Below are 18,486 nucleotides of genomic sequence, written 5' to 3'. Positions count from 1 at the left end.
AAATAAAAGGGGCCTATACTAATAAACCTATTGCCAATCCTTACCTCTAAATACAAATAGTGTGGGAAACAATGATATGCAAAAGAAAAGTGTTCGAGAAATCATATGTCAGAATATCTGAGCCGCTGGCTCACCTTTCCCACATTTTTTAAGCACGGGACAAGGCGGCACACTCAAGCTTAGCACAGTCTCTGGCTTCTCTAGCACGAGGGTGCAGTTCAAAACCTCAAAATTGTGGCCCTCTGTGCCAAAGTCTCTTTGCCATTCAAAGTCTCTTCTTTCAGAGGGCTTGATGCAACAGACGAACAATAAAGTTCCTTTCTTTTCAGTTTTTCGCATGTACACAATTTTCTTAGGATTTTCACTTCCTCTCCTCGGATCCCCCTCTGCCGGAATCAGGTCCACTTTAACACAAAGTTCTCAATTAGTCTCCCTCTGTCGGGCTTGAACTAATTTATCTATTTTAACACACATTTGCTTTAGCATAAAGTTTTCAATTGATCTCCCTCTGCTGGGCTAGGACCAACTTTATCTACTTAGCCATCAACTTGCTTTACTGTGTCCACATCGAAGACTTTCGATTGTGCACAGGAGTTTGCTTGACCTGTCACAGGACCACTTCGATTCACAATTCTTTGCCTTTATTTCACTTCTGTCCACAAAGTTCTCAGTTGGATACCTTACATATGACCTTTGAAGGTATCATATCTTGGTTTCAAAGGTTAAACCGTTCATCGGCCGTTCAACTTCACTCACGTTGTTTATCACACGCATTACAAACAATGTTCATTTTAGCGCTCACCATACAATGTTGCCGCTTGCATCCCTGGCTTCAACACAGGTCTCTCCAACTCACTGGCTGTGTTGATTTCACTGATGCTGCTTTGTTGTTGGAGCCAAGGACAGTACCACAGCAGCCAGTGATTCTCTCCGCCTTGATTATCAACGCGGGAGAGCCCCCGATACCTACGACACACAATACAGGATTCTTCAGCTCGGTTTCCTGGTCTTGTGTTTTCTATTCTTGAGGTTTCATGAAAGTAATGGTTCCTTGTCGAAAAGGTCAAGGGAACTTCCCTCCTTGCAATCCCCTTCAAACCACCATCTTGGAACTGCTGTTTCCTCACGTGATTTGCTTTGCTAAGAGTGTGCTCGTGCTCCACCTTTTATCCATGTGGGAAAGTGTAATGGAAGTCAGGTGTGTGTGATAGTCAGTAATTGCCTGACCTTGCCTGACTATTGTATTGGGACACGTCAGGTATACGGCTTGGGTGTTAGTCTGTTTTCTCTCATAGCGGGCTGTCCGTGAGAAAGTCTTTGTGTTGTAAAAGCGTGGGGTGGTGGGAGGGGTTGAGTTCCTAAATATTCTGCCTGATAGGATGGGGTAATGGTGTTACAGGGAAGGGGATACCGCATCTCACCCTCTGGTGTCCCACTCCCCGAAGACCCCTCACCCAGGTGATCCTCCCGCACTGGTCTGCCCCCAGGAACTGTATCCCAAAGCAATGGACTTGTCCTGGCCACCTGGATGACAGATTCCCGGGGACTAGTGGGTGAGACACCTTCTGGTTTCTTACACCTCCCATACCTGTTCCTCTCACCATGCAACCCAGTCACAACGCAGGACTCTGCATAGCTCCCATGTAGATCATTTGGAAGTTAGCCTCTCCTGTGGTCCTTCCGGCACTGCCACCTACTTTGATTCCACCCGCCCCCCCCATGTAAAACCAGACTCCTCCTTCCTGGTGTCATCATCTCCACACTTCGGCATATGACTTTGCCCCACACCTGGCCAACTAAGTTGCATCTCGCCACGTACTTCCATGAAGGTTGGTCTATCTTTGTATACCCACAGACTCCTCCAACCTGCTACCTCTAAACTGTAACTCTGGTTTGTCAAACTGAGCTGTGCCATTAAACAGTCTGCTGGCCTCTGTAAAATGCTCCTTTTTGATACCTTTCTGGATTTTCGACTCTAGCTATGTTTTTATATCTTCTAGTTTACACTGACTGCTGCTTTCCTGGAGTCCTGATACTCAAATGTGCTGTGTCTCAAAGCTAGCAGCTTTTTATTGCATATTGCTGCATCTTGCTGCAACCTCTCCCTTGTTCTCACTCCTTGTGTTTCTCTTGCCTCCAGGCCCTTCTCACAGAGCACATTTAATTTGAGTTACACCTGCATAAAACTGCCCATCAATTGGTAGGCCCCTTTGCCTACCTTGATTTTCATGCTGATGTTGTCCTTTATGGTGGCTGCACCCCTATATTCATGATTTGTTCGAGCTCATTGCTGCCTTCTGTAACCAAGGCCCTACCAAATATTCACCCATCTCATTTGCACAGACTTTGTTCAAAACACTCTCACGAGTAACCTTATGCCTTTTCTATTTGTCTTGTATGCCAAAATGGTTTGCCCTGTATCCTGCAACTGTTTTCTCTGTTCCGTGCACCAGTTGAAACTTGAATCTTGCTTTGTTCTAAACCTGCAGAGTGAATGTTTTTCTGCTGCATTTTAGTGTTCTGATAGTTGAATTTGATGTGCCTCTAAACCTGCACATTGATTGGTTTCTGCTGCATTGTAGTGCTTCGATGCTTAGTTGAATTAGACGTGCCTTAACCGGTGTATTGTGTTGCATCTTAGTGCTTACCCAGTCTGGGTACCTTATACCTCTCCTACCTTGTGCATATCCTGTCAAAGCTCTTCCTTCATCTGGCCTGCTTGGCTGCTAGGCCGCCTAGTGAGTTTATTTGTGCACTATGTAGCTCCCCTGTCTTTCGCTCTCTCCCCTTCATGAAGTCTGGAAGAAAAAAGTTTTAAAAAGCCCTCCTGGGCTCTAAAGCAGGTGTACCTATTGCTGATACCTACATTAATGCTACTTCTAGGCAGACTATTACAGACATCCTCTTCTCTGTCCCCTCCCCTGACCTATGGACTCCCCACATGGTCTCTACTCTTGCTCCTTTCTCCTTCACCCATTAATGGTGGCACCAGATGGGCAGTACTCTTGGCATACTTCTCATCTTTTGGTGCATCATTAATGTCCCTCAAAACGGCACTATCATGGCCAAAGGTTCTCAACCTATTCTTCTCCTTCTTGACCGGCGCCTACATTCTCTCATTAACTTCCCCCCCCTCCTCTTGATACTTCCCCTTCCCTCCCTCCAACTTCTCTACCACCACCAACGGGAGTACCATGCCCCTGTACCACTCCTCAGAAAACTTTCAAAGGTGGTAACCAGCTTCACTTAGCTACTTTGAATGCACTCTCTGCTGTCAAACACTCCTTTGACATCTGTCTCCTTCTTGAAGACTTAGACCTCGACGTCCTCGCCATCACCGAGACGTGGTTCAATGCCAGCTCCGTCACTACTCTTGACACTCTCCTTCCTGAGGGTTACAAACTTCTCTCCAGGCACAACCGGCCAGAGGTGGAGTGGCCCTGATTTTCCGTGAGTCCCTGCTTCTATCATACCTACTCAATCCTACACCTCTGGACCTAGCACACACTATCCTACAATAGGGTGCTGAAGGGGTTACTTAGTATCCCCTTTGTCTAGTTTCTCATGTAACATTTTATGTTACCCTTTCTGCAATTAATGGCTGGTGGCAGTGGTTTACTTTTTATTACCATTGAGTGTTTCTACCGCGGGCTGCACTTGCAAATGCAGTAAATGGCCCTGGTCTTCTGTTTTTTTCCACCATTTCTTGTTGGAAAGGTCCTTCTTGAGATTTACTCTGCGCACCAAACCAGGTTTGGTCCCTTTGTTCGTTTTGTCTTTGGCTGGATTCACTGGTGAACCCCACCTCTGGTGCCAGCATGTCCGGCAGGGCAGAAAGCGAGGGAGGTTCCCAAAACTCCCTGTTCTTAGTCTCCTTGGTTACTGGAATGCACCCAAAGGTGATTGGCTGGCTGGCTGGCTGGCTGGCTGTACTTGAAGGACAGCCACCCTGCTGTGTGATTGACAGCTCGGCTGCGAATGAGTGGGAGGAACCTGCATAAAAAGCTAGGTATTTTTGCTTGGAAGGCAGAGTTGACCACTGGATGAAGGAATCCCAAGAAGAACTTGGAAGAGAAGCCTGCTGCAACTCCTGGACCGTTGGTTTGCCCGGTGAAGCCCTGCTGCAGTGCTAAAGCTCCGAATTCGCCTCGACTAGTGAAGCCCCGCAAAGGACGACTTCTCCCCTAGGGTTGGTGGGACCAATTTACCCCAAGACGAACTCATCTGGAAATCCTCTCGAAGCTGGCTGTATACCATTGCTGCTGCAGGAACCGATTGCCAGGGAGAGGAACACCAGAAGTGAGTGCATCGTCTTTAAGTCATACCCGAGCTCCAGGAAGATCCTCTGGACTCCTATGAAGCAGGACTAACCAAGTCTGAGCCACCTCAACAGACTGCTGAACCACAGAAGCAAGAAAAGTCTACCAAGTGTCCGAGAACCGCGGTGGTGCTATTTGCGAGAAGCTGAAACTGCGAGTGCTGCTGATTTGAAGTTTCCCCATTGCTGCCGCCGACCTTCAAAAGATAGTGCAGGAGTCCCCCAGACGTCCTCCCTCTTGTCCCCACGACTGAGGCCAAGGAACAACAGGATCTGCCATACTACAACAGGAACAGAAGCCAGCTGGAACCAATTTCTTCAGAACTAAGGTACTGTAAACTAAGGGGTGCTTACCTCTTGCTTTGTAACTTGCTAGCTTTCAGTTGAGACTTGCCTTTGTTACCTTTTGTAGAGTTACTTGCAGCGTTGCCCACCACAAGCCTCCCAGCTTGTGGCCCAGCAGTGATTTCATTTTCAACAAAAACTCTCTATAACATTGTGCAATACTTTTTACTTACCTTCGAGAAGAACTTCAGCTCCCCTAGACTTTGCTCAATTGACATTGGCTGTCCTGGCTCCCTGATGGACTCTTCTATCCTCTGACTTTGTGTTTTGAGCTGTCCCTCCAAAAAGTCAACATTCTTTACTTGTGTAGCTGGGAAAGGGTTAATTTGCATTGCATTGGAGTGGGCCTGGGGGGTTCAAAAGTACTTACCTGTTTGAGAAACTTGTTAACCAATGTTTTCTCCCTCTAACCTTTTCCTTTTAACACCAATCTCAGTATTGCTCTAAATGTACCAGTGATATATCAATGTCCACAGTGTCCTAGTTACTTAAATCACCTCATGGTGTATGAAATGTCTGTGTGCCATCCAAATGGGTATCTACTGATTTATTGAAACTGAGAGTGTGTATTGTAGTCTATTTTAAGTGTTACATAGTACCCTCTTCTAAAGAAGGCTTTTTCAAATAGACTATTAAATAAATATGTATTTAATCAAGAACCCTTGAGGATAGGTTTTATTTGGATACTTGTCACTGTGAACCTCTATGTTGCAACCCTACAGTTCACATTGACCCCTCTTGAGATAAGCCTGGCTACTCAGTCACTCTACCAACATGTGAAGTACATGCTTATACCAAAGGATGGGTTAACTAGTGCCAAGAGGACAAGGCTGGTGCAGTCTCCCACAGGGTTCTGCATACAATCTTGCCTAACGCTCTACCAGAATAAAATATATTGATAAATCTGTCACCTGCGGTAGAATCCATGGTTGCGAAGCTGCAAACTTGCAACATTGTAGCAAGTGTGGGTTTTTGGCAATCACAAAGCATCATGCTGGGCTTTGAAGTTACTTCCCTGCAAGCATGTGTGCACTGTAATATTGGCTGGACAATTGTTAATACTGGTGTGTGAATGAAATTGCCTCGAGATAAAGTGAAGCTTTTGTTTCTTCTGTCTAAGCCTTTCTTTCTACCTAGGGGGAGCTTCAGGATCCATCAGTTGGGGAGACCCTGTTTACAAAATGTGCTCACTAATTCCACAGGCCATTTTCATACGCACTCATGACATTATTGTTATCCTGCATGCTTTGGAAGTTCTAACACAGAAGTAATGGACCTAAAGATGCTTACCTCGTAGTATAATTCAGGTTGTTGGGCAGATGCGGAGCAGAGCAAAGTCCTGCTGGCTCTGCTCCCCTTTCCTGGCATGCATAGAGGTGTGCACATGAGTGAAAATCGAGAAAGCACGATAGTGGATAAGCCTGAAAATTGCCAATTCCATTATGCCCTGATGAAGCTCCATTTAGGAGTGAAACTTGTGTCTGCCAAGAGCAGGAGGCTTGTTGTTCATTTCATGTTTTGAAATGAAATGAACTTGCCATCCAAAGTTTACTCTCAATAAAATTAAGAAATATGTAATTTTGCAATAAAACGTATGATAGTTATTTCAAAATGTATTCGTTTTTTGACACAAAAACATTGATTAGTTTATTAGTATCTATTAAGGCACTGAAAATGATGCACATTTGTTCATATTGATCTGCTCTCTCTGTGGGTCCCTCAGGAAGTGGGACCCCAGAGTTTTCTTATGGATTTCAGGAATATGAAGAAAGCCTGGCCAAAGCGCACAAAGATAGGTTTACCAAAGGAGCTGAACTAGCATCCTAATGGTACCTTACTACATATTGGGTGCGGGACCAATCTGTTTTCTCCTTGCTGATACTTTCAAAGACTGATCCTTTGAAGAACTCACCTGTGCTAAACCCATCTCAGGCTGCCCAAGGGGGCTGTGTTGATTGACCATTGGTGTTGCAAAAAAGGACCCTCTTCCCCCTGCAGATTCATGAAACTCTACTACCCTCTAATATTGAAAAACAAAATCCCATAATCTCCCTCCCCCATAAAAAAGTAGTAAATATAAGGCAGGGAATTGGCCTCTGAAAGTTTCAGGATGAAGAACAAATGTGGTGGGAGGTCATATCTAAAAGGGTTATTTGTCATGGTCTGGATTCCCTACACCAATAAACACAAACTCCCATGTCTACAGCTCCCAGTCTGCAACCTGGCTCAACCTACAATCTCAGGTTCACAATGTCCTGCTCGCACCATGACCCTCAGTCCCTGGGCTATTGCACCCAGCCTGCTTCTTGATGTGCGAGTCCCAGGGACATAGCCCCCAGTAGGCTTCTCTACCTCTTTCTTGGTTTCCTGCGTTCTTCTTGGCACAGATGTGTTCACCCTCTGGCCATGTGTCGCTCTGCTAGGCTTCAGGGCATGCAAGCCACACACTCTTTCCAGCAAGCATTTCTTTTCCCCTGTTGTCATAGGGGTGTACCTTAGTGACAAGAATCTCTCCTTGCCAGCGCACTACTATATGCTTGGCCGCAAGCATTTCCACCCATAGACATTGTCAAGCCATGCAACTATAACCAACCGCCTGGAGTTGCCCACCTATGCTACATCCTCAAACCTCATTAGGAGTATGTGCTATAGTCCCAGCTGGCTCTCCTGTTTCTCACTGGAGCTCTGAGTCTTCCCCTCCCTGGGCCTCGTCTTCCAGAAGGGTCTGGCTCTCTCTAGAATTCTGGTTATTCCCCTTTGGTTGTCTCTCTCTCACTCTGGGCATCAAGCTTCAAGTCAACATAAGCATGGTTACATGACTGTAATGGCCTACACTGGGGCAGATAATTTCGATATGATTGCCTGCGGTGGCAAGGCATTTTTCTACGGCCATCAAGAGTAAAGCCAACATGTTGTGTGTTCTTACATGGCTGTGCTGGCCTACATTGCTGCAGCCAGCATTTTCCTATTTTCTTACCGTGCAGTAGCATTTTTCTAAAGGCTAAACCATACTGGTGTACATTGGTGCAGCAAGTCTGCACATATTTTCTCACTTTGGCATGGTATTTTCTACTGACATCAAGGGTAGGGTTAGCATGAAGAGTGTTCTTGTGTGGCCATACTGGCCTACGTTCATGGAGCCGTCTGGACAGGTTTTCGAACTGTAGCATGGCAGATTTTACATCGTCTTCTTACTGTGGCATGTAACTTATTAACTGGCAAAGCTAATATGAGTATGTTCTTAAGTGTGGATAGTGGCATTAACATGTTGTATACTGACATAGTTTGGGGAAAGAGCATCGTGGCAATGTGCTGGAAAGTTCTCATGTGCAGTGTTGATTACTTGCATCTATTGAGTGTTTTCATGTGTTTCTCTACACAACCAATTGCAAACTGCTCGGCTGCTTACTCAATTTGTCACAGAAAGTGTGCTGTAAAATTCACCATTTTAACCCATTATTTTAAACCTTTTCTTAGTGGTAATCCCCTGGCCCCCTCGCTTGTTTGGTTCGGGCTTACTCTCTACACTCGGTTGCTACTGCATATTTGTGGGACACATTCACACTGTGTATTGTCGATTTGCTGAAGTTAATTACTCTGTGGTAATTTACTTTGACAAAATGACTTCATTGGGGAAGTAATTATTTATGTGTTTTAAGGGTTAGTGGTATAGGGGTCGGGCTCTGGGAAAAGGGCTGCTGTGTTCTTAGAGCCTCTTACCAGGTGGGCGGTTGGGTGAGAGGAAATACCCTTGTTGTACTTTATGGGAACTCAACCAATTACTCTGCTCCATACTGTCCTGGCTATTGGCCAGTACGCTTGATGTAATGGGGCTGCTGGAGGAGCTCTGGGGAATCTCCGTTATACACCCTTCTGATGTCCCATCTCTTAGCGTACAGATTTCCCAGGTCCTCAGATCCCCTTGGGGACACATGTGAGGCTGTCTCAAAAGCTGCTGTCAGCAGGGTGTTCCATCCCTTTCTTCGGGAAGGAAATTCAATTTTTAAATGTACCTGGACATTAGGTACAAAGAAACATGTTTTGAATGATTTTACCTCACTAATAGCTCATAATGGGTCATGGACTCTAGGAATACTGGGTGTGGTCATGTTAGATCCATTATATATGTCCCGGGAGGATAGCTCAGCGGCAACGTGTTCGCCTTGGAAGCAAGACCACACGAAGCAACACAGGTTCGATCCCCGGGTCTGCGCTTAGAAACCTCTGGGTATTTAAGCGCGTTATAAATACGCAACTAAGAAAAAATATATGGGGTAAAGTACCCCAAACGTTATAAGGCTATTGCGAGTCAGCGAGGAGTGCCGTGACCAAATAGAAGAACGAGGCAAAGGCTGAGTTCCTTCATAAGGGCACGGAACTCCTCTGTGACTTGCAATACCCCTATTAAATGCAGTACGGGGTATTTTATTATTTCTAAAACATGGTCACATACTGTCATCCCCTTCAATATCTGGCCTGTGGCTTGATCTAATGTAAGAGATCTTCTGTTTGCTGATCCATATAATCAATGTAGAATCTGTTTGGATGTTTTGCAGAAAAATAGTGTAAAGATTTTACTAACTCTTACTTTCCCATCCATTTATTAGGAAAACATTGTATCCGAATTCCTGGAAATACTCTCGAAGGACACTGAAAGCTTCCCAAGAAGGGCAGTGGTTAAGGTCTTTGCAGATTGGCTCCGGCAAGGCCAGGTGCTGAAGCTGATGGATGCTGACCAGATGGTGCCCAAGCTGCTGCAAGTAACGGACTTGGACTTGGACTGGGAAGTGAAAGTGAACGGATTGGAGCTGGCGGAAGTGTTCGTCGAGCAAACTTTAGCAAGCCTTTCCTTGTCTGAATGTCCTTATGCTGCGGGGTTACCTTCCCGCTCTTCCATTCTTGCGGAATCACTGGAAAGGTTCTGCAGAGTGGGACTTTTTCCTTGCTTGTTCCGGGCTCTCTGTGACTGCGATAGGCCTGTGGCTCAAAAGTCCTGCCGTATTCTGTTGAACCTCAAAGTGCAATTTTGTCCAACAGGCCTCCAGAGCGAAGGACCATTGCCCTCACAGATGCATGGAACCGACTGGCTGGAGAATGCTCTGAAGGAAAGGAAATCCAGTAGCAGTGGTCATCCAGGAATGAACGCAAGAGAGATGTCTAGCCAAGAGTCAAAATGGTTGCTTGAAACTTTGGGCTCGTTAGACCTGGATGGTTTGCAAGTGTCACTAGAGCGTAGCAGTGACCACATTGAAAATAGCCCCCAATCGCTGCTGCAGGATATTCTGGCATCGGCTGGCACCCTCGATGAGAATGGAATAGACTGCTACTAAATTATGATATGGGATAAGATGCACCAGGGGTCAAAAGTGTGTGTGTGTGTGTGTGTGTGTGTGTGCGTGCGTGCGTGCGTGTGTGTGTGTGGCAAAATCTCAGGACATTGATTACCAGTTTCACGATTTCTTGTGAACACCGTAACCTTGTGGTCGCCAAATACCACCATGTTGACCAACTAGACCATTTAAGGAGGAGCACTGTTAAAATATGTATTTTTGTAATATTTTGTACAGTAAATAGCAGTGGTGCGACAGTTACTAGCCTGAGCTACAAAGCAACAAAGAGTCTTCTGGTCCTTTTGTTTAAGCTGTGTAGGGCGAAAAAGCAGAAGACACGGGTACAATAAATAAATAAAGAAAATGGTTGTTACACCCAAAATCTTTGGTGCTGAATGAGAGCTGCAAGTAGTACAAATAGGTTTCAGATTTGATGGGCAAACATCACAGACTTTTATGAATATTTGGCTTTCTGGTTCATGAGCCACTTATTTCTGCCTTTGCTTGTTTCTGTTGCAGCAGTAGATTGATAGGAACGGACACTGAGATGTGTCCCGCAGGGGAGGTTTGGGTAATACTCCAGAATGCTACAATGGTAAACACTAGCATTAATGCCAAGGAAAAGCCTGCTTTAATGATGCATACAAAGCTTGGTCGTGATAATGCAGTGACATTCACCAATTTAGTTTCTCCTGGAGCCTCAGTTTAATACCAAATCTATGAAATGCATACAAAAACGGATCCTGAAATGGCTGGCGGTTGAGACTGACTGGCAAAATAAAGTGCATGGGTTTTCGGCAGCATAGGCAGTCTTTGCTGAACACAAATCCATCATCGCAGTCCTCCCGCTCAGCCGTGGGGCTGTGATTAAGCACTGCACCCAAGTCTCACACTGACATGGTCAGAAGAATGAGACGGTTTACAAAGCCCGAATAAGGAAGGGTTGGTGGAGCTGGGTGGTCACTGCGTCTCCGCATTTCTACCCACTTAGCCTTTTTGACAGTGCAGCTTGTGGGCAACATGACAATGATGGTAATCCCCAACTCCTCACATGCACGTTGATAATAATGTGGTTCATTCAAGCAGTTTTGAAATATGTGTAAACTTGTACGATGAAATATGGTAGGAACATACCTGCGATTGGGAACATGGCTACCATGTGCCTCTCAACCGCAATGTACCCCTCTCTATGCTTCCACTCCATTGGTCATGTGTCCATTGTTCCTCTATTTGACATCTGACCAGTTCTTTGGATGGTGCTGTACAAGGACCCCCCAGATAAGGTAAACAATGGCTTCATAAAAAAGCACGCTTGTAGCCACTGTGGAGGCTGGTGCGGTGTAGTGCTCACCTGACCACATAGAGCAAGGCCGCCACCGGCGTGGACACACTGGTTCTCAGAGGTGTGTTAGTTCTCCAGCCCGTTTGGCACGAGATTATAAGGCATGGGTCTGCAATATTTGGCTCTCCTGATTGTTGGTACTAAAACCACTATCATCCCCAGCCAGTGTAGTCCATGGTGAGGGATTGTGGGGAGCGGGGGGTGGGGGAGGGAGTTATTGTCCAGAAGATCTGGAGAGCCGCAGGTTGCAGACCCCTGGTGTAAGGTATCCCTGGTTGTGCAATAACTCTCTTATGTCCCGGAGAACTTGTTCCCCAACATGGTTTAGGCATAAGCATGCAACCTGGTGCGGGGTATGAATTTCTGCCTGTCTGCTGTGTAACATGTTTTCCTCAATCACAAGGAGGCTTTTATTTTGGGCACTAAGGAATTGTAATGCCCAGTACAACGGATTAGGAAGGAAGATCTTGTCCAGAGAGCCACACTTGGGGCACCAGAAGTTTTTTCTTGCAGTCATGCTGGTGATACTGTGGACTCGCTTTAAAATCCAACAAGTCTTTGTAGAAACAAACAGAACAGAGATTCTTATATAGAAAGAGGAATGGGCACATTTGAGGATCACAAATATTGAACAGCCGAAATGCCTTGATGGCTGGAAATTACCCAGTTTCTTTTTTTCCACTTTTGTGCGAGTGGATTCCTGTAAAGTTCTTTCCCTTTATAACAAACTTTTTTTAAACTCAGAATTAGTTAATAGTTATTTTTCCTCACACGTTAATACATTCTGTACATTATTTTCCTTTTTTTTAACAAACTTTTGAAAGTTTCACCATGTTTTCTGCTACATCTGTTTGAGTAAAGGAATCGAGCATTTCATAATTTAATATTTTCGTGTTTTTTCCTTTTTTTTCTTTTAGTGCTACAATTTGGTTGAAAACCACACTGGAAAAGGCCTTTCCTACTTGATATATATTGTGGCAAACTGCTTTTCAGTGCTCTTTAGGAAATGGAGGTTAGGCTACTCAAAATAAAATGTGCTCTGCTGGAAAAATATTGTCAAGGTTCCAAGAAGCCTTGTCTCAGATATCCAGTGATAAGATATTTCTAGCTCCCTTTCTGGCAATCCTGGCAGAATTGAGTGAATACAACCTCCTGTCCATTCTGCTGAGTGCCCACGCAAGGGTGTCCTTTAGTGTTGTTTCAACCTCATTCTTTGACTTGACGGTATGCAGTCTTTCCATTGAAAAAAGATCCATAGAGACTTTTTCCATCGAAATGAATATTCATTGACATTTTTGTCATTGAATTTCGATGGAAAAGCATTACATTTCAATGGAAAGAGTCTCTATGGATCTTAAAACAATAGATTTATTGATGTTTCGGTGGGGGAAAGGGTTCAGTTTTGTAAACGTGGTTTTGGTGGGTTTGCCCTCCCATAAAAAAAGAAACACCACACAAGTTAGAGGGAGCTGTCCAGTGCTGAAATACAGTGCAACTGTATTGAATACATTTCAACATATATTTCAGCACTGAACAGCTCCCTCTGACTGGACTGTGGACTTTTATTTTATTTGGGGGTGGGGGACCCCCTATTAAAAAATAAGTTGTGACACTACACAAGTTAGATTGAGCTGTCCAGTGCTTAACCCCATGGAAGTGATTTCAGCACTGGACAGCTCCCTCTTACTTGTGTAGTATTAGCAATTTTCCATTGAAAACTTTACCATCTATTCAAACGATGAAACCGTTTCGATGAATGTTCAATTTTAATTATATTAATAGTGATGCAATAGTAAAGTTTTCAATGGAAAAGTTTTGATGGAAAATATTTTCGATGGAAAGACGTGTAACCTGACGTGACTGCACTTCAGCTCAACATGGGGTAGATCAGTGTTGTGATGCCTAGAGTTGAGGTTCCTGTTATTGCAGCAATCTCGGTAAGAGTTTTCAACATCACAGCATCAGTCTGCAGAGCGCATGTGCCTACCCCCACAGACTTAAGTCTTCACCCTCTCGCATGTACCTACAAGTCAAATGAGATTTTCATCATGACCTCTGTTTACGTAAGTGGGAAAACGTGCAGTTCAGTGACAGCCGTACCATCTACAATCTCCCCTGCTCTTCTTCCTGCTCCAAAAACGGAATCCATGCCAACTTGCTTTCCATGAAAAACCGACCCCTCTTTAAATTCCCACTACTTGTTTTCAAGTGCCTTCATAAGCTTGCACCCTATAGCTAGCTAACCGAACAACCCACTACTCTTTTGTGCATCCTCCACTCAACACCTAAATCTTAGTTCCCCTACCACTATGTACTTCTGTTTTTCTCCCCTCCTTGTCACTTGAACGACCTCATCCAAGTTAATAACCCTACTAATGTCCACTCCTTTAAATGTTCTGAAAAGGGCCAACTGTAAACCAAGAAGAAGCACTGTCTACTTACTGCCCCTCACTGGCTACTCTACACCTAACCCCATATGCATTGTGTCCCCCTTGGACTACTGTCTTTTTTGCATTGTCAATGGTTTCTGTACCATGTATTCCCCACCATCTATCAGTCAATTGCTCACTTACTTTCCTGCTAATGCGCAGCACCTGTTAAGGATTACCTCATTGACTGTTGCATTTTTTTTGTAAGTGGCTCTGGGCGGAAGAACATGTACCCTCAATAAATAAATCCCAATACAAATGCTTGGCAGATGATTTCACCAATGGGATAGTGCACACAGTTCCTTGCAGACACCAGCTTATGCACAGGTTTGGACACGAACTTGGATTCAGTGGAACTAGCCCCTGCATCCACTGTTGGACACATCTGTTGACTTGGATAATGACGTGACTATTAAGAAATGTATTAAGCGTTAGCTACTGCGATCTGTGCGTGACCTATTTATCCTTTTTTTTCTTCTATGCTCCATAATAATTAGTGTGATTGGGCTGGTTAGTAACCGCACCTATCCTTTATAGTCCTAGGAAGCTGCACCAGCAAGATCTGTATGAAATAATGTGTTCAGTCCCATTGGATTAGGCTGACCTATATGGAAAATGTGTAGTACTATACTTTGTGTCTCCTTGCCTCTATATATTTATGGTTTTTACACTGGCCGTTCAGTGAGTGATCCTAGAATTACAGGTTAAAGGAATTTCTTGCTTGGGTGATAACAAATTAGGTAGTATAGGGGCAGATTTGGATAGGTTAGGTGGAAAAGCTGAAGCCTGAATAGATCACCTTTTAAGGTGCTGCAGTAAACATCTTGCTAGCATATGCAACTCCTTCAGTGTTCTTGGCAACCAGCTCTGCAACAGAACAGTACCCAACATAGGCCCATTGCTCCTCAGTGAGGAAAAGGGGCTTTCTGCAGAGTCCGCTGCTGCAAGTAACTTTCATGAGGATGCAAAGTCACAATGACTCCCTTCCTTTCCCTCTGCTGCTTTGCACCGTGATGGGAGGGAGAACATCCAGTTTCCCTCTTGCTTGGGAGGCGATAACCAGCAATGCATGGGTTGTTTAAATGGCAGTGCTGTTTGCTAGGGGTGCAGTGCTGAATGTCCTGCCCCCTCCTTGCCCTAACACTTTCCTGGTGTACAGTATTGAATACCTTCCTCCCAATCACACCCTGGCACCAATAATCATTGATGTTCAGAACTTGATCTTTTTCAACTTAGACATGCCGACCACTTAGTATGAAATGTGCCGTGCAGTGTACAGCGTCCCCATCATCTGAAACACAAAGGCAAGTATACTCTGTGTAATTCTTGCAGACTGCCAAAGGAGGAGCCATCTGTGGTACTATGATGCATTTGAGGTTTGTGAACAAGCACGCCGAGACATATTCTGAAGACCAGCCTAAAAATACATGTTCGGAAGTTTTGTTGGCTTTCATTCACATGACTGGGAATCTAGAGCAGAGCTCTCATCACATGTTTGGCAGGGCTGGCGGACAGTTGAAAAAGAGGGTCGTAAATGGGGTCATGATGGCTCCCCCAGTGCCCCCCATGTGCCAGCATGCTCATTATCAATTGTGTCTATGCTTTGTGCACAATGTGCTTGGTAACCCTTGACATTCATAAGCTGTCTCTCTGCTCTGGACGTGCCTGAGAGAAATTGAGGTAGAAAAGTGAAGCACAGGGATCAAATGTTGATAAGTCCTTGTGCTGTGAAAAAGCATGTAACTGTGTCGGTGTCTCACCAGGAACTGAATGTGTAGTTTGCGGGTTGCACATGGATGGCCAAGCAGATCTTTTTTTTAAAATGTATTTTTATTTATTGCAACTGGTTCAACAAGAGCCTTATGCACATAAAAAGAGAAAACTGTTATACAGAAAAATAAAAACGCATTACACTCAACAGTTCAAAATAAATCCACATACAATAAAACATTTACACCAAATAAAACTCTTATTTCATACACTCCCAATTCAAAACAGTCTGCAAAGCAAATTGTGCTTTTGCAGGAATTTAAAATACAGATAAAAAAATTATTCGCGTTAGTGCTCATTTCAATAAGTCCTTTCTTGGTGATTCTAAAACCGAACATTCCATTATGAAATGCTTTAGATTTTCTAGGTTCTTATTACAGAGCCGACAAGTTATTTTTGTTCACGGAACATGTGATCTAGCCCCCACCACTTCATTCGTGGGAAATAGATTAAGGGGCTGATTCATGGAATTATTTGCGCCAAAAAACGGGGATTTGTGCGCCATTCTGCCCGCAAATCCCCATTTGTTAAACAGGGATTTGCGGGCAGAATGGCGCACAAATCCCCGTTTTTCAGCGCAAATAATTCCATGAATCAGCCCCTTAATCTGAACCTTTAAAAAATAAAATCTAGGGGGCGTGGCATGACGCGCCGGCAATGCGGTCGCTTTCCTGAGAGCCGCCGTGGAGAGCCCGAGAAATCCCATCTACAGCAACAATATGGAGCCGTTGTGAGAAATGAAACTGTCAGCATCAACAGCGGAATAGTGTTGGAACAGTTGGTTCCAATTTGGACAAAATTGTGAGCCTGCTAAGGGCAGAAGGTGGACGTAAGAAAGCCGACACACTCTGCCGGAGCTGACAGGCAAGATGGCGCTGTCCTCAAGGGAGTAACAACGAAGAGAGTCCGGAATGAAATGTCTGCTAACCCGGAACGCAAAGCAGCCGAAATCCCAATGCGCAACACTGATATGGGCCTGACAGCCGATGGTGTATAGGAAGCTGCGAAACCGGAGCGGAACACTGCCACGGACCAAGCGGGTCCTGCGGAACAGAACAAAGAGGGAGAGCCTAGCTCGTTGGCTGGACGCGACCACCCCACGGTAAGAGGAGGGAGATACTTTTGGAACAAGCCCATTACCAAGACTGGCAGAAAGGATCACCTGTGAATCCCTGTGCAAGCACGAAACTCACACATCCCCCCCACCACCTGGGACATGCATCGACCCCCAAAGGGCCACTTGCACACAGACTTCGCAGAATCCAGACAGCGCTGCCCTTGACCATAGCTCTCAACCATTTTTGTTTTACAGGCGGGTGAAATCACCCGATTTTGTTTTTGGCGGGTGAGACGCCCATTGGAATGAATGGGCGTGCAGGAGGCTTGGCGAGTGAGTCTGCCCTTTACAAGGCGGGTGACACCCGCCAAAAGCGTGTGAGTTGAGAGCTATGCCTTGACTCACTCCCTGGCAGGCTCCCAAGGTAGTGCCCCTGGCAGGAGAGTACAGCACAACCCACACTGAACCACCCTCCACCCAGATCACATGCCACTACAAAGGGGGCAGAGGGAAGAAACCAACTGCCAGCCCCATAATCTGAAGAAAGCAGGGACAATCAGCATAACCTGCCCAAACTCCTGATACCAGGAGGTATTAACCTCCCAGTCACAGCAACTCCCCCTCCCCCTGCCACAAAGCACAGGGGATATATCAAGGAGTTGAATTCGACGCATGGGCTTTGATGAGTATTATCTGTGACACAAAGACCCCCGGGCAACAAACGCTCAAAATGGCCAAACACCAAAAACCACATAAATCTGCAGACAAAGCCACCCTGCCGCAGGACAAGGGGAAGAAACCTGAACGGGGAACCCCAAACTCAGACACCCAAAAGACCACCTGGCCAATGGGCTACAAAAGAGGACATCCAATCTCTCCTGGTAGATATTAAATCAGAATTCAGAAACTGCATGTCGGAAATAGCCATTAGGGTAGATGTGCTGGACAACCGAATGGAGGAACTGGAACACCGGTTCAGCAAGGCGGAAGATCATTCCATGGAGCAAACAACACAACAAACTGAGCTAGGCAGGAAAGTTCTGATTTTGGAAGGGAAGAATGAAACTATTGTACTCAAGCAGGAAGATATCAAAAACAGGGCTTGGAGGAACAACATAAGAATCAGAGGGGTGCCCACCTCGATAACATTCCAAGCCCTACAGGAATACATGACCATCCTGTTTTAGTCTCTTCTCCCAGAATGTGATAAAGCAATGCTGCTCCTGGACCGAACCCACAGGATACATAGGGCCTCATTACGAGTTTGGCGGTAGCCATGCCGGTAAAAACGGCACGGCTGGCACCAAACTTGTAATATTACCGGCACCCGGCAATGGGCAATTACCGGGGTATGCCAACCCCGGCGGACCTGGTAATTACCCATCACCGTGTGTCGGTACCCATTACTGCCCATTCCCATCTGAGCCCCATAAGGCTCAATGGGAATGGGGAGGTCGGATGCACCCGCACCATTCATGAATGGTGCGGGTGCATCCGACGAGTTGTGCTCGTGGGTTCCGGTCTGCCCGCCAGGTCAGACTTGGCGGGCAGAAAGGCACCCGCGAGCACAACTCGTAGTTTGCCGGTCCAGGAACTATGGTACCAGCAAGCTTACCGGTACCGTAGTTCCCGGACCGGCAAACTCGTAATGACCCCCATAGTTGCAGAGGGGCCACCACACTGGATGTAATCACCTGCATTCACTTCTTCTCTACCAAACAAGACCTCATGGCTGCAAACCGCTTACAGGGCGAGCTGACCTACCAAGGACACTGATACAGATTTACCAGGACTTGGCAACCGCGACAGTACAGAGATGCAAAGTGCTAAGACCCCTAAACACCTTCCGGCAAGACCGGAAGATCAGATACTGCTGGTTCTTCCCAGAAACCCTC

The 18,486-nt window shown here is 45.6% G+C and overlaps 1 protein-coding gene across 3 annotated transcripts in view; it reads left to right on the top strand.

The window, feature by feature from the left end:
• BRAT1 (BRCA1 associated ATM activator 1) overlaps window positions 1–10,375 on the top strand; it is a 437,354-nt gene extending 426,979 nt beyond the window's left edge. For 2 of the 3 annotated variants that reach the window (XM_069647597.1, XM_069647599.1), the window contains one exon: window positions 9,271–10,375. In XM_069647597.1, coding sequence (XP_069503698.1) covers window positions 9,271–9,993 — 723 coding nt within the window. In that variant the 3' untranslated portion in view covers window positions 9,994–10,375. The remainder of the gene's footprint in view (window positions 1–9,270) is intronic. The other variant, XM_069647598.1, reaches the window with a different exon arrangement.
• Window positions 10,376–18,486: the final 8,111 nt, after the last annotated feature.

This window comes from Ambystoma mexicanum, chromosome 2q (genome assembly GCF_040938575.1).
Source record: "Ambystoma mexicanum isolate Mex_15411 chromosome 2q, UKY_AmexF1_1, whole genome shotgun sequence".
NCBI lineage: Eukaryota > Metazoa > Chordata > Amphibia > Caudata > Ambystomatidae > Ambystoma > Ambystoma mexicanum.
The sequence above is the reverse complement of the archived record's forward strand: the minus strand, read 5'-3'. Positions and strand labels throughout refer to the sequence as shown.